The following is a 16,202-nucleotide window of genomic DNA, read 5'->3' as shown; positions in this document are numbered from 1 at the left end:
TAGTAAATTCTCATCTATTTGGTGACAAATGTTTCCTTCACAAATTAATTCACTTTTTTCCAGAGCCTTGAAGCCACTCTGGTATAAATTTAAGACACTACACACAGGAAAATACTTTCAACAGAACATTCACATAAAGAAATAACAGATCTTTTATCACTGAAGGTCAAAAGAAAACATAATAACAACATACTAAGTCTTTTCATCTGCAGTTATTAGCAGATGAAAATAACTCTTCTATATTAGCTCTTTTATAAACTAAATTAAAGGTACCATTAAATATACCCATGCACCTACACATATTTGGTCTTTTAACCTGCCTCGGATTTGCTACCTGTAATTTAATCCTTGTGGAAATATAATACAGTCATCTTAAATCAACTTTGATATTAAGGCAATGACTATTTTAAGCCACTAACTTGTATGTGAGTGTTCCTAAACTACAAGTTAAATTAGGACCAAACATACATGTGGATCAATTGAACTGAAGTAAATGCTTAAGGTTCAATTAAAATGTTTAAAAGGTATTGCTTTGCCATCACTCATAGACTGAAGTAGAAAATAAGAAGCCAGGAATCCTTCTGTACTCACTGATCCCCAAGGCCCTACTTGCCAAGATGCACAGTCATGAAGTTCACATGTGGTTATTGCTTCTGGTCTATCATTTGGATTGCAGAAATCATCTCGGAGTTGTTCATCATTAGTTTGGCACCACACTTGACGATGCTTCAATCCTTTGCCACATGTCACAGGACACTGTAAAATTATTAGTAATCAGTTTGCAAAGGCATGAATCTGCATTAATGGCTTCACTTTCTATTAGCATGCTGTTGGATTTTAGAGATCACGTAAATAACAACTATATTCCATGAATATTAGTCCAACAACACTTTTTTTTTTTTTAGGAACTTTCCATTTTCTGTGAATACCAACCCAAATGCTAATACAAAGAAATCACTATGAAGTTTTTCAAGCTACAAAAATATCAGAGCAATGTACAGATCATTTATTTCCATTAGAATAAAGAATACTTGTTTAAAACATGAGTGGAAACTGAGCAGCTTTCACAGGAAAAAGTTTATATTATCAATGATTCTTCTATACCCTCTTGATTTATAAGCTGGATATACTTCTGTTCTTCACTTGGCTGAATGGTTCTCCTTGCTTCATGAAAAAGGAAGGTATGCATATGCAAATAACTGTAATTAGATTTACTTTAAGTAGCTTCACTACCATATTTTAATGTACAAAATGTCAGAGAAAAATTAATTCTAGGCATGTTTTTCAGAACTTCTCATGGCATTTTTACATCTGGGATGAGTATCAGCCAAATCCTAAAATCCTAAAAAGCCAAATTTTCATAAAATCACAGGATCATTAAGGTTGGAAAATCCCCTTAAGATCAAAATGTCAACCTAACACCACCAGGCCAACTAAACCATGTCCTGAGGTGCCATATCTAGAAGGTTTCTTTAACACTTCCATGTATAGTGACCCCACCACTTCTCTGAGCAGCCTGTTCTAATGCTTGGCCAGTCTTTCACTGTGGTCAAGAAATTTTTCCTAAAATCCAGTCTAAACCTCCCCTGGTGCAACCTGAAGTTATTTGCTCTTCTCTTATCACTGGTTATTTGGAAGAAAAGACCAACACTCACCTTGCTACAACCTCATTTCAGGTAGTAGTAAGGAGTGACAAGGTCTCATCCCCTCAGCTTCCTCTTGTCCAAACTCAATAATCTCAATTCCCTCAGCTGCTTCTTGTATGACTTGTGCTCTAGACAGTTCACCAGCTTCCTTACCCTTCTCTGGACATGCTCCAGAAACTCAGGTGTCCAACATATATGCCCCAAAACAGCCAGAACCAAAAAACCTAACACTTAAAGCAGCTTATTTTAATACTGATGACCAGGACCAAAGGCATCTTAAATTTTGATCGTTCATTACCTCACTCCACTCACTAACAGACCAGATTGGACATAAGAATTCATTGCAACTCTGTGTTACAACTCTTGGAAGTTCCTGGCATTCTCTGTCAGGAAGATGACGACCCAAATTGTTCATACAAAAAGCTTCTCTGGTTCTGACACCTCTTCCACAGCTCCTGGAACACTGCAGTATGGAGACAGCATTATAAAACAGAAAACAGTTGATAAAACCAGGTCAAAATACATTATCAGTCTTAAAGGTGAAATACACTAATAATTGTGTTAAACAAATGTATCCTACATATAATCCACACACCACTAATACGTTTACATAAGAAATTTGGCACTTTATTTAGTAGTTCCAAGATTAAACTTTTTAATCAAGATAAAAGCTGAAACTGTATTTTTTCTTTTTCTCCAAAATACTCTCAGAACTAAATCACTGAGACTGCAAATAAATTGTACACATTTAACCATCAGATCTTCTCTGCTTACTTCCAAAGCCAAGCTGTAAACAATTTAGCTATAGTTTTGTACAAAAACATGAGGAAGTTGTTTAAATATAAGGACTGATACCAGCTCCTCCTATACTTCACATTTGTCAAACATCATTTTCTTCTAGTCACCTAAACTAAAAAAAAAATTACTCTTGAAATAAAACATTGCTATGAAGCCTAACGAGAACCATAAAGGCACAATTATAAGGCTTTGTATTTGTACCTCTGACCATTCTGTGTAGTGCCAACTTGTTAACATACAGTCACCATGGCAGGGCTCTCTGGTTGGTGGTTTCTGCTGATCAGCACAGAATTTATCATCCACTGGAGCACTGAGTTGCTTTGAAACAGAGTACTTCATGCAGCGGATCTCTAGGGACCGATATCCTGGGCCGCACTTTGATGTGCAGTCACTTTTGCCAACACTGTGCCACCTGCAAGGATAAACTGTTATAGAAAGCTAACTATGTTTTAAAGAACAAGACCATGGTGAATAGAACAAAAATGCATCAGGAATTGTCACATAAGTATAGATTTGCACTTCGGGGAAAGGATAAAAAAGATAAGATCTGTCTCAGGACTGGAATTTTCAAAGCAAAATGAAATAATTTGATTTGTGGGAAGATGGGAGAGATAGGGGAGGCAGAGAGGAGTTGAGGGACAGAACCTGAAGCAATCTGAATTATTTGGTTTCAGTCTGTATCCACAAAAATGCTTAAAAAAAAAAAAACAAAAAAGCTCCACCAGTTTGGAAACTCTTTTTACCTTAATTCACACTCTGTATTACATGTCTCAAAGACTTCTGGTACAGTGGGTATAAGTTCACATCTTTGATCAGACACTACCACGTGATCATTTTTACGAATGCATGTCATTCTTCTTCTTCGAATTCCTTGAAATGGAACAAAAAACAGCAAAGAGAGGGCTAAAATAAAATTGCCTTTTTACACTAATAGATTTTGTTCATCATTTAGGAATTTAACTGAGACAGTACACTAGTTGCTGTATACAGCAGATTCTGCTGATTTGTGCAGCTGACTACATTCCAAGTACTGAACAACCTTGTCCCAGTCACCTCTGCCACCTCCCAGCTGTACTACAGTGGCCTCACAAAGACATCAACTTCCAGAAAACTATCTTTGAATAGCTTCACCCCATGTAAAAGATAATAAAAAAAAGACTGATAAAAATAAAAATGAAATAATGAAGTAACAAACATGAAAACTTCCAGGCAAATCACTGATCACATGGAAATAGAACAACTGAAGACCAACACATATTTATATATAAATATATATATAAAATACCACTTTCTAAGGATTCACTAGATTTGATTCAACTTTTTTATAATCCACTACACTATGGCTACAAAAGAACAGAAGTATGGTTTTGCATATAGAACTGAACTACACAACTGAAAATAGCAACATAAAAGCTGAAGCTATTCTGCCCTTAAAAGCTCTGTGCACCTGAAGTTTATCGAGAGTACTGAATTTCTTCCTCCAAAGCAAGGGTGAAAAATCTGATTATTTTAGACTAGTCCCTTCCTCAGTGCTGTCAGCTTTTTGATTCTGGTGATGAAAGAATTCACAGTACCTTGGCACATGCTGCTGCAGTCTTGCCAGGGCCCATAAGGATCCCATGTAAACAGATCACTTCCATCTTCTATTGGGATATTGAATGAGTAACGCACGTCAGGGTTGTATAAATTCCCTACACACAAAACCTTAATTGAGATAAAATGATAGCTGGTTTTCAGTGAATTTGAACATAAAATTATGAACATAATGATTATGTAGCAAATTTTCAAACTTATGAAAAAAGTAAACATGCACCTGTAAGATTAGCTCTTCTTCGATTCTATCAGTGCTGTTAATTCGTTCTATCGTACTGTTTGAACCACTGTATTCAAAAATGGCTCCTTGTATATTGATTTCTCTTTTTGACATGCTTACAACAAAATTTCCATTCAAGAGAAAATTTCCATGAATATCAGATAAAGCTATAAGCAAAATAAAATATTGGAAATGAAGCATCTATTTAATTAAAAATTCTAGAAATAAAAATTTTTAATAATATATCTTTGCATCAACACTTAATTATATGTGGCCATGTGTAACATTTTAGACTTGTATCAAAGTTTCTAAGGCATTAATTCAATCCTCACCATCAGCAGTTTTCACCTGAGCAGTTGTAATGGATTTTCTCTGCATTAACAACACAATTTTAATAATATTTGCTATGCTGAAGGGCTGACTGCAATAATCACTTTTAAGTTTGGTTAGGTTCATATATTTCTGGCCTGTTCTAAAGCCCAGTCTTGTATTTGCTAGCACTACCTTGAGTGAAGTAGCTTTTAAAAGTAAATTTTAAGGGTAAATTATTAAGCATTTCTAACAGCCATTAAGATGAGTAAAAAAATTAAGAATAAAATGTAAAGAACATTTTTTAGTAAAGGTAAAGTACTCAGTCATTTCTACGTTTGAAATGGCAGCTAGTGTCAGGGGGTGAGGGCTGCTTCTGTGTCCTGTGAGATGCACGTGCAACAACAGGACAAGAGGTTTCAAGGTGAACATTTTGAAAACTGAAGGTTGTTGACTAGGATGATAAAGGAAAAAGAGAGAAGGAAAACATGCACCAGTATTCTCTCAGGCACATCAGAGATAACACAAATACTGTCTAACAAAGCAACCAAGATATCTGGTACAATGTACTTAGGAATTCTTTGCTCATCTCACACACTTTAAATTCTCTCAAACTGATCTTGGGGCTCAGGCATGATAGAAGAAGAGAAAAAGACAACTGATAACTTTGCTGAAGGTCAGACTGCTTCATTTATAAACAGAGTGTATGCTTCCAAGACTTGAGGCCACAAATATCTGTATTATTCTTGAGTTCACCTGTGGAGTTTTAATTAAAGTTGCCATAATAAAGTGAGAAAATTGATGACACAATGCAATGTGCTGTATTTCCTATTCTCTGACTAATGAACACACACATTTAAGAATTAGAAACCTAACACCTCATTCATTTTTCTGAAAGCTGATCTCTACAGAGACTCAGACAAATCATGATATGATGTAATTAGTCTATAGACTTTATTAGACTTTGTAAAATGTACATATGGAGTAAACTTCTGGCTAGAGCACAAGAACTATCCATCAATTTTATATACAGGAGGCTTTTACCAAGGTAGTTGTCATCTTCTGGTTTCCCTGAGTAGCTGTGCTGTCGAATATCAATGTTTGTTGCTCCTTTGGGAATATTTACTACTACATTGTAACCTGCAATGTAATGATTCACAAATATATACAAAAATAGTCAAATACCAGTAAATGTAAACATTCATTTAACTAACTTTTTTTACAAAACCTTACAGTGCACCAGTGACACCAGCTGCTGAAAACCCTCATGTTTCAGAAAGGAAATGTGAGTATCTTCACACTTATTAAATTTGTTGTTGGGTTTTGTTTTGGGTTTTTAATCAGTGAACTTTTATTTTCATATCTCATTAGAGTTAATTCTTGTATTTGGAAACGTGAATTCAATTCTTTACCAATAACATGAGTTCAACCTACTCAGAAAAATCTCTGGAGAGCAGCACTGCTTTTGGAATCAGTCAAGTATGTCAAAAAACGGGATTTTGGAAACACTGTGGCTCCTCACAATTTACCCACAAAACTTTTATACCAGTCTGAATAAGACAACATGAAATATGTTCACTCACTATTTTATACAATTGGGTTAACTTTTCTCTATCTTATACAATTGGGTTAACTTTTCTCTATCTCAGAAGCGTGTTATGTGACAGTCCTAAACACTCAAACCCTGCAGGGTTGCAGGCCATACATGTAGGTAGATTCATCAGACAAACCTAATAATACTTAATTCACATTCTGCTAATTAAACGTTACCCTAGCATGTGCTCTTAAAAATACAAATCTTTCACAAATGAGACATTTTCTGTACTACCTCCAACTACTACTAGGCAGACTTCTGGTAAGGTAACAAAATAAGGTCCATCAGGATCTATTTTTTAGAATTGTTGATCTGAACAGAAGCACAGGTTAAATAAAACCAAAAAAGTTGTCTCTCACAGACGCCATACACAAATTCGAAAGGATTCTTATGACTAAGAAAAACTGAGCATGGCAAACATTGAAAACAAATAATTAACACAATTATGTAATCTGAATCACAAATATAACCTTTGCTAGCTTTTTCACTTATTTTTCCTGTGTTTAAGTCTTACTGCAATTTAACTTTAGCCATCCGACTCACCTCTGTGACTAAAAAGTTAAATAGCAATATTCTTTTCAATTTCATAAGTCATTAACTTCCCACTGCTTTTAATTTATTAAAACCACACCATGCATATAAATGAACATTCACTCTGATCACAGGCCCACCACATTTACCAGCTGGGGGCAGCACTGCAATTGCAAATTGACATGCTGCATGCTCTGGAAAGAGACAAGGTGTTTGAAGAGTCCTCCAAAATACTGGAAAGAACCCCAAAACACACGCAAAAAAGCCCCTTATATCACTTTGTGAAGACTTTGTGGTAATAGAATGAGAAAATAAAGCACATAGGAGGAAACTATAAACAAAATTGCATGTTTACAAGGATACAAGATCCTAAGACACTGAGAATTACAATTCTCCAGGAAATCCTGTAATCTGATGGAATAATAATAGCAAAAAAATTAATTATGTGTAGGTAATTAGATTACCAGTTCCTAAAATGGTATTAGATTACCAGTAATTAAGTCAACGGGAGATTAGTATCTCATTGTAGTGATTTTCTGATTATTATTATTTCACTATTGTTTAAACACTTAATGACAACACAGTTAACTGTATGAACATACCACGGGCTGCTATTGTCTAACTCCAAATTCTTCCTTAGTAAAATGACACATGTCATTATGGAAAAGAACCAGGTGAAGCTAAACAAAAAAGATCCAAGCTCACCAACTTATCTTGTGATACTAACTCAGAACACTTTGGAAAAGAAAATTTCCTCATAAAATGTTTTCAGACATTAAGCCTATGGATGTTACAGGCCTCCCTTGGACACTGAACTTTCATTGATCAGGTAGCTGTGACCTTCTGGGTGCATTGCTGCACTCCCACTTGAGCACACCTGAGTGATGATCCCAAACATTTAGCATACTCTCCAGTAGTGTGATTCAGTATCATCTTTATAGGCTATAATTCCAACAATTTTAACATGATTTTTAAAAATTCAACTAAGCATAAAATCAAAATAATAAATCAAGATTTGCACCATTCCAAAATGTTAATATGTTCTTTCCTCCAACTTCAATTAGAAGCAAGTACATCTGTAACAATACAAAGCTGATAAACAGCAGAATGTGACAGGCTCAACCATATCTGTATAAATAGCAGTTCCATTGTAATGGTCACTGTATCAAATGTATTTGTGACAGAATTCGTGTGCTACCTGTAATAAAACAGATCTCACATAGTGGTGTAAACCAAAAACATTGTCAGTCCTTTACTCATAATATATCAAACTACTCATAATTACCAAAATAATACTCTCCTTCAGTGTTTTGACCACATACTCATAAATCCAGTCCCAAATAGCTGCTTACGTTTCTTTCAGCTTCTCATGATAGACACCAGAAAGTTACATGTATTTGTATGGGAAGGGTAGCTACATCCCAATACTAAGGTTTTTTTGGTACTTTTTGCAAAAAAGAAAAAAAAGAATGCCAAGAGGCCACTGGATATACTTTCCTTTTTGACCATCAGTTCCTTTGTTCTGTGAAGATCCTATCTGGCAGCTCTCTATGTATCATTTTCACTTTGCCCATGAAACTGCATGAAGGAGTCTTTAGGAATATGATATTAATCTGGAGACTTCTGTTCTTATGTTCTATTCTCTAATTATTTAACTGCACTGCTACACATGTCCAATAACATCTCCATAATTCTCAAAAAGGACTGGATAGAACTATCAGTAACTCCATCACAGAAACTAAACCAAAGAAATAGGGATTACCAGGGTTACTTAGAAGACTCTCATTCACTACATAGCACTGAAAATAATAGAACATAAATGTTGCTTCCCATGTTCCCTGGAAAGAGAAGGCTCACATTTTTCACATTTTCACTGTGGGACAAAATCCTCATCAGTTGCTCACACTACAGGCTTCCTGCTGTGTCTTTACAAAACCAAAAGGAGAGGATAGAACAAGCCTTATAGTTTCAAACAGAAGAATGCAAAGTGCAAAGCAGGAAGCATTGCTTCTTTAAAGTACTTTTACCCTCACCCTATCCTTAATTTTTGTCTTTGAACTTTGAGCAGACTGATTTTTTTTTCTTTTGAACAGGTCACGGTGTCACAGTGTCTACCTTTGCATCCTTGAGAGGGCACGTGCCTGAAAATCAAAGATATTTCTTGTTGGCAGAGGTCTTAGTGTATATGCACTGCAATTCCACTTCCTCACATGTAAAATTTAATTTCTAAGCCATACTGGAATCTGCATTAAGATTTAAATAAAAACAACAATCAAACATACCATAACGAGCACTGTTGAAAGTACCTGCAAGAGTCCTACATGAAGAATTATCACCACCACAAATTCCACATTTGTCTCTCCTTGCTTTGGAATTCAAAACATGATCACAGCCTGCTTGCTACAAAAAAAAAAAAAAAAAAAATGCAATAGCTCTGTATCACTCAGTCCAAAGGAAAATAATGAAAACAATGTAAGCTTCCCACTCCTCAAAAATATTATTGGCTGTATATATCTGGTCTTCCTTGGCAATTAATCCTTTCCTGGGTTTGGGTGCTGTGGTGTATAGGCAAAACACATTAGCACTGTTGTACTAATAATGTACAATCCAATGACAATATGTCAAGAACTGTATAAGAATACATAAAAATACATAAAGATATTTTACAAAAATCAACATAATGTGTAAATTTTAAATTATATTTACATTAAAAAGTCTTTAAATCCTAAAAGTAGTTTGCATGTGTACATGGTCATGAATTGTTTTGAAGTCTGTCATTACTGCAAAATAAGCAAAGAAATACATGTAGACTGTGCTGCTTGAACTAGCATAAACCCCATTTTTGTGGGGGTTTTTTTGTTTGTTTTTTTGGGGTTTGTTTTGTTTTGTTTTATTTTTTTATTTTATTTTGATGATCATGTCAATTCTCTGGTACTTCTTTCCTCTTGATTCAAATAAAAAAGGCTGCATTTTTTCCTCATATGAGTTTACTCAGTCTCCTTGCACCCAGAAAAACAACCGAGGCTTGACAAAAAAAATCTTGAGTTATCACAGAATGGTTTGGGTTGGAAGGGACACTAAAAATCACCTAATTCCAACACTCTGCTGTGGGCAGGGACACCTCCCATTAGACCAGGTTGCTCAAAGCCCCATCCAACCTGGCCTTGAACACTTCCAGGGAGGGGGCAGCCACAGCTTCTCTGGGCAGCCTGTTCCAATGTTTAACCAGACATATCAGCTTTCTTGTCCCAGAAAAATCTTCTGGCGCTTCCATAATCCTTATTTAGTAAAAAATGCTGAAAAAATCTCTTTCAAGAGTCAATTCCTCCTGATTTTATGATTAAATAATAAATATGTAATTATCTACCCTTGGATTGTCTACTTTTATGATAGCAGCTATTTCATGGCAACAACCACACAGGATGCTTCTTTCCTCCCTTTATGTAAATTTTTTATCAGTTTCTCTCTGCTCACTTGGACAATATTAACTCTTTCATATATAAGGCTTTAATGGGGAAAGACTGTGGGTCTTTAAATTCAGAACTGTAATGTTCTTCACCTTATTTCCTCCATTTCCAGATCTTCAATTTGCTTTATGTATTTTCAGCAATGGTTATTTGGATGAATAGTTAACATTTACTTTACCATTTGTTAAAATTTATTTTAATAATTAGTAAATTTAGATTTAAATACCCTGCATAAGCCTTGAACACAAAGGTCATTGGTTTCTGCTCCACAGGGAGTACCATCAGCAACTCTGTCCTTCAGCTGATAGTAGGAAGTTGTTCCAGAAACTCGGCAAAAAAGTTTACAGCGATCTTTCATAGAAACTGGAAAGAAAATCCAACAGGTTTCTTGTCTGTTTTAAAACTTTAATGAAAGTAACATTTTCATTTCGTTCATTGAAAAAAAATTAAAATAACTTACTACCACTGTATTTTGGGACCCAGCGAACAGCAGATGTAAGGCCATTGATATTGAAGTGTTTGCCATCAAATTCTGAGCACTGTTGCTCCCGGAAATCTTTTTTGCCTTTTGGACACGAATCAGTATTACACGACCGAAATTTCATCCTGCGGCCAACACAGTACTTCCCTCCATTTCTTGGTCTAACAAAAAGAGATAAATGTAAAATACACTCAAGTTTCTAAAATTGCTGTTTTCCACGAAAAGTCAGAGTGGCTTGAATCACTAAAGGGGAAAATCACAGAGTATTTTGCCACGTTTTACTGAATTCCCCCCCCTCCCCAAACTTTTCTATTGCAGTGTGCATATATAACCCCCCACAAAAAAAAAAAAAGTCCATTTAAAATACTACTGCTGAAGAGGGTAGTAATCAAGCTACTAATGTTTATTAAAGTCTATTATATTTTTATTTCTCCTGCAATTATTTTGCCATGGAAAAAGTATCATTAACTTTAATGCTTTTATCAATTTAGCAGGGATTATAGCCCTGTTTTTACAGAAGCAGCACCTCCCTCAGTAATTTGAAATTATTATTTTAAAGAGTGAGAAAGAAATAAGACAGAGTTAGGAGCTGGCACACTCTTCTGTAGTCCTAATATAATTTTCAATTAGGGGATCAACCAAAAAAGGAAAATTGGGGAAAATACCCCATTTACTATAAAGTCTAAAATACATTTCCTAACTGTTGTAAAACCCTGCTACACAATTATTCAATATGAGTAGGTTCTTGGAACAGAAAAAAGATCAATTACTACTGACTGACAAGAGTATCTTCAGTATCAGGAATATAGACTTCTGTCTCTTACTTAACAGACAAAATAAATAAGCTGGAGTCAGACTGAGGGTTATTCTTCCTACTGATACTGTCAAAATGACACTTCTCAGTGAAATCCTGAAACAACCCAGGCTCCTGACATGGTTCTGCTTCTGGAGAAGTTAAGGTTAAAATTCTCATTGAATTTCATTATAGGGAATGAAATCCACATTGAATTATTCAGTCAATAAAAGCTTCTCATTATAAAGGTAAGCTGTAAATGACTGCTGTAACCAGTGTTCCTTGTGGGCACTACTGGTACTGGTGATATGAAAAAAAAAACCTTGAAGTAAAGGAAGATTACCAGGGAATATGTATGTTCATTTTTGCATCTTTTACTCCAAGCATCTCAATGTTTAATTTGTGCAATCCAGAATACCTTCCATTTCAAACCAATCTATTTTGTCAGAATGTCTTCATTATGCACTAATGTAAAATGGAATAAAAAACATACTCTGGTCTATTACACAGCCTGGTGGTGCTCTTGATTCCACCTCCACAAGTTCTGGAACATGAGCTATAAGGTCCCCATGGTCCCCATTCTCCATCTACAGGACGTGTCTCCATTTCTCTGCTCACACAAATTCCATGGCGACAGTGCTGCACAGTTAAACAAAATAAAATTTTGCAGGTCAAGCAAAAAGTTAGTGCATATTTTAGGCACAGGAAGAAGATTTAAGAGCTCACTGCTCTTAATCTGGGTCTGGACATTTTCTAAAATATTCCAATTCTTTTGAGGTATCTTACCCAGAACCATATTTTCAAGAATGCTGTCTAGAGTTCTTTGCTCTCTATGAAAGCTACTGGATGCTGAATAGATCTGTAGGTCTTGTCACTTTATTCAAATGCCTACACAAGAATCTCAAAATCCTGATCTCTAATTCCTGTTACATTTTCATGTGAAAAACTTCAAAAATGGGTTGTCATTTATGAGATTATTTCCACTTCATTTGGTAATTCATGCTGATACAAAAAAATTAAAAGACACAATAAGAAACAACAAAGAAATCCAGGGTGTTTCAAGCATTCTGAAAAAAAAAACACGTTATGGAACTGTTTGGGAAAAGACCATAAAACTTTAAGCATTTAGGACCTTCTTTATCCTAAAGCAAGGTGATGCTATAGATTCATGAATAAACTCAGATTTCCACACATGTACCTAACTGTAAAATATTTTATCTTATTTATTTATATTTTAAAGTTTTATACTTACTACTAATTCGACAAATTTACTATTACCCTTAAAATCACAGAATGGCAGCTCACCTAGTCCAATTCTCCCAATAAAGCAATATCACCTACAGCACATTACATTAAAATGTAATTAATATTTTAAGAAATAGTAATTCCTAGAGCAAGACACTACATTGATATGTCTATTGTGTGACTTCAGATTTTATTCTTGCTGAAGAACTACCTATTTTCAATTAAAAACTTAAATAAAGGAGCAATTTTCATTTCATTTGCTGGGATGTACATTATTAAGATGACAAATACTGCAAGACTTTTCTCACATCAGTTGGGAGACTTCACCTGACATCTGCCAACTGTTATTATTTATAGAAAGTTGTAAGCATTAGCAGGTGGTTTTTTTTCAGAAGAATCAAGTGGTCAATCTCTTGCTTCTATGTATTGACTGTGCAAATATTATACAGTTTCTCTCTGACTCTGCAAATATTACATACTTCAGTGGTTAATCAAAAACTACATGACTAAAACATCTAAATGAGAATCTTATGATTGGTGCATGTGTGACTTTTCCCAAAGAACTTTCAGGAATTAGTAGCACTAATCCTATTGATCACTTATGGCAGTTGGCATTCTAATTCAATTGCATGCTTTAGAACCCCCCAGGTGGTATATTTGATCACAACTTAGTGGAAAAGTTTATCTACTAAAACAGAATATTACCAGATATGACAATGTCAGCAATGTGCCTCCTGCTGACTTCTATGTGGACAACATGTCCTCAGCTTTGTCCTTAACTTACAACACAATCTGAAGCATCAAAGACTGCCCACATCTGGAGACAAGACACTGAGCAGGATGGACTACATGTGGTCAGTGCTCATACACAAGAGAAATAATTCTTTATTTTTAGATGATTTTTGAAGACTCTGGATTAGTCTGAGTATAAAATTTGTTGTCAGGAAGGATTCTCCTGGTTGTATTGTCAGGGAGTGGCTTATTCCATCTCTCCCTGCAGTACATTCATGAATCTGTCACTAGAATCATCAGAACAGATTATATCAAGTAAACTCCTGCCTGTTTCTGAAGCTCAGGTTTTACCTCTCTGCTGCCTGTGACACAAAAGGGCTTTCAATTACTTTAAAGTCCAGAAGCATTTTGGTAACCAAAGTCTCTGTCATATAAACCAATTTAAGCACCTCTGATGCTTAGTAATCCCAGGATTCCGCCTTTTAAAATTAATCTAAATGTTGTGTAGAATTTCTCAGTATTTATTACCATGTTATAAATTAACTGTAGGATAAGTTGACAAATTTTGCTGAACACACAGAAATTATATGTACAGTCTTTGTGAATTTCCATGAGTGATACAAACCTCAGTGTGGTTCAGTGGATTTATCAGTGAATAAAATAATGCCTAGAAGCAATTCTTTTGTGATTAGTTATGCTTTTACTAATATGATACTTCTGCTCAGATGCTAACAATAATTTTACTTTCAAGAGAGGAATTTGTTACAGAATCAGATTCTCCTTTGAATTGTGCCAGAGCTCCTAATCCTACCAGGTGATAAAAATTACCTGCCTATATATTTCTTTGTCACACCAGATCTTGCATGCGAGACATATCTTCTCAGCCCTGAATGACTTCTGCTAAGATTACAACCACTCAAAGTGATTTTCAAGCCCAAAGCAAATACAGAAAAAATTGATGCATCTTATCACAGTCCTTTAAGCAATAAACTCACCAGGTCATCGTTTGCTTGATGCTAAGACTAGTATTTTAACTTAACAACATTGTTTCACTGTGTATCTGCATATAATTTTCTCACTGAAGTGCTTACTGTTACTTTTTATTAATTTTTCTAAGATGACCTTAGGGTACCCTTTGTACCCAACCTTTCCAGAACACATAAAAAAAATTTTAAATGGCTGCATTATGTAAAAGTCTAAGGTAAATATAAGGAACCATTAAGACTCTGCCTTTCCAAAATGGTCAATTAGCATTTTAGGGAACAATTTTTTACTACTATTGAAAGAAGACTGTAGATCCCACTTCACAAAATGAGTATTGCATCCTAATATGGGACAGCAACCTAGACTTTAGGTTCTTTCTCTGTCAACAAAAACATTTACAATAACTTGAAGGGAGATTTGAGGAAAAGACAGAGATGTAAACTGAAATTTTATATCCACAAGAGCATTATTTTGATCCATAGAAATGCAAAGCACATGTTCACATCTGGGATTTTAATAGCTTATTCAACAAACTTGTCTCAGCTATTATTCTGCTGCATTCCTACAGAAGCAACATGATGAGGTCACAGTAGAAAACTCCAGCACCAGACTCATTCCAGATGTTCCTCTGTGCTTGCCTAAATCATTGCTTTACTGAGAATACTATGATACACAGAACTTTCACAATCTTAAATAATTAATATTTTCCCAACATTTTAAAAGCAAATATAAACATATGCACATCAAGTAACGTTGTTGTAGAATCACAGAATCTTACTGCTTGTAATTCCAAACATACAGATTACAGCAAGTGGAAACTGGTCTAGCCAAGGTCAACAGTTCAGTTTTCTGTAAAAAAGGTAGAAATCCTGACCTAAGTCCACATGCAGTTACTATATCTTCAGAGATGAGAGGGAGGTGTAATGGTTCAAATTTGGCATTAATGAACCTACAGGTACTCGAAGTTTTATTTATTAATCACCTGCTTATAATAAGCAATTTAACTCTTTTGTATGGATTGAAACTATGATTTAATAAATTGATTTCCAGTACTCCCAACTTTTAGCTTACTGAACTTGCTAAATTTCCAAGAAAGCTATTTTGAAAGAAGTTTTTACAGCATGCCCAAAACTGCTCAGTTTTGACTGAATCAAGGACAGTGACAGACATATGCAGAACAGAACTAGAGTTCTGAAATCAAGCACTTCATACACAGCCTGGTATGACTCAAAGCAGAAAAAGCACTCCACATTCACTCCTACTGCCTATATTTTCCAGACTACTTATGATATACACATTTTTTTAAGACATTGGGGCAAAGATTGAATGATGCTCTATGTATGAGGACGTGATTTCATGCATTAGAGTTCTGTGCAGCTTTGTAGAAAAGGAGACTCAGGAAAAACTATTTCTGTATTTCCAAACACAAACATTTTTCCATGGATGTTGCTGAGAGATGCTTATGCTGCTAAAAGGAAAGAAAACAGAACACTGAAGACAAATACAAGGAGAAAATTAAAAAGATAAAGTATTGCAGAAGTGGATGTGATTATCTGTAATTTGTCTTCCAAATACTTGGTTCTATAGTTCTGATTTCTTTTTGCCTCATAAAATATGATTTTTTCACTCCAGCCTGGAACAGGCTGCCCAGGGAGGTCGTGGAGTCTCCTTCTCTGAAGACATTCAAAACTCGCCTGGATGTGTTCCTGTGTGACCTGCTGTAGCTGACCCTGCTCTGGCAGGGGGTTGGACTTGATGATCTTTTGAGGTCCCTTCCAACCCCTAACTTTCTGTGGTTCTGTGATCTCC

General features: G+C 35.2%; 1 protein-coding gene across 2 annotated transcripts in view; it reads right to left on the bottom strand.

Moving 5' to 3' along the window:
* ADAMTS20 (ADAM metallopeptidase with thrombospondin type 1 motif 20) overlaps nt 1-16,202 on the bottom strand; it is an 84,776-nt gene that overhangs the window by 34,877 nt on the left and 33,697 nt on the right. Inside the window, exons 12-22 of one of the 2 annotated variants that reach the window (XM_071733576.1) lie at nt 11,926-12,071; nt 10,619-10,800; nt 10,385-10,521; nt 8,974-9,091; nt 5,611-5,706; nt 4,258-4,424; nt 4,019-4,148; nt 3,188-3,314; nt 2,646-2,856; nt 1,945-2,109; nt 592-756 (exon numbers count right to left, since the gene is read on the bottom strand). In XM_071733576.1, the coding sequence (XP_071589677.1) occupies nt 592-756; nt 1,945-2,109; nt 2,646-2,856; nt 3,188-3,314; nt 4,019-4,148; nt 4,258-4,424; nt 5,611-5,706; nt 8,974-9,091; nt 10,385-10,521; nt 10,619-10,800; nt 11,926-12,071 (1,644 nt within the window). The remainder of the gene's footprint in view (nt 1-591; nt 757-1,944; nt 2,110-2,645; nt 2,857-3,187; nt 3,315-4,018; nt 4,149-4,257; nt 4,425-5,610; nt 5,707-8,973; nt 9,092-10,384; nt 10,522-10,618; nt 10,801-11,925; nt 12,072-16,202) is intronic. The other variant, XM_071733577.1, reaches the window with a different exon arrangement.

Source organism: Heliangelus exortis, chromosome 1 (genome assembly GCF_036169615.1).
Source record: "Heliangelus exortis chromosome 1, bHelExo1.hap1, whole genome shotgun sequence".
Classification (NCBI taxonomy): Eukaryota; Metazoa; Chordata; class Aves; order Apodiformes; family Trochilidae; genus Heliangelus; species Heliangelus exortis.
The sequence above is the reverse complement of the archived record's forward strand: the minus strand, read 5'-3'. Positions and strand labels throughout refer to the sequence as shown.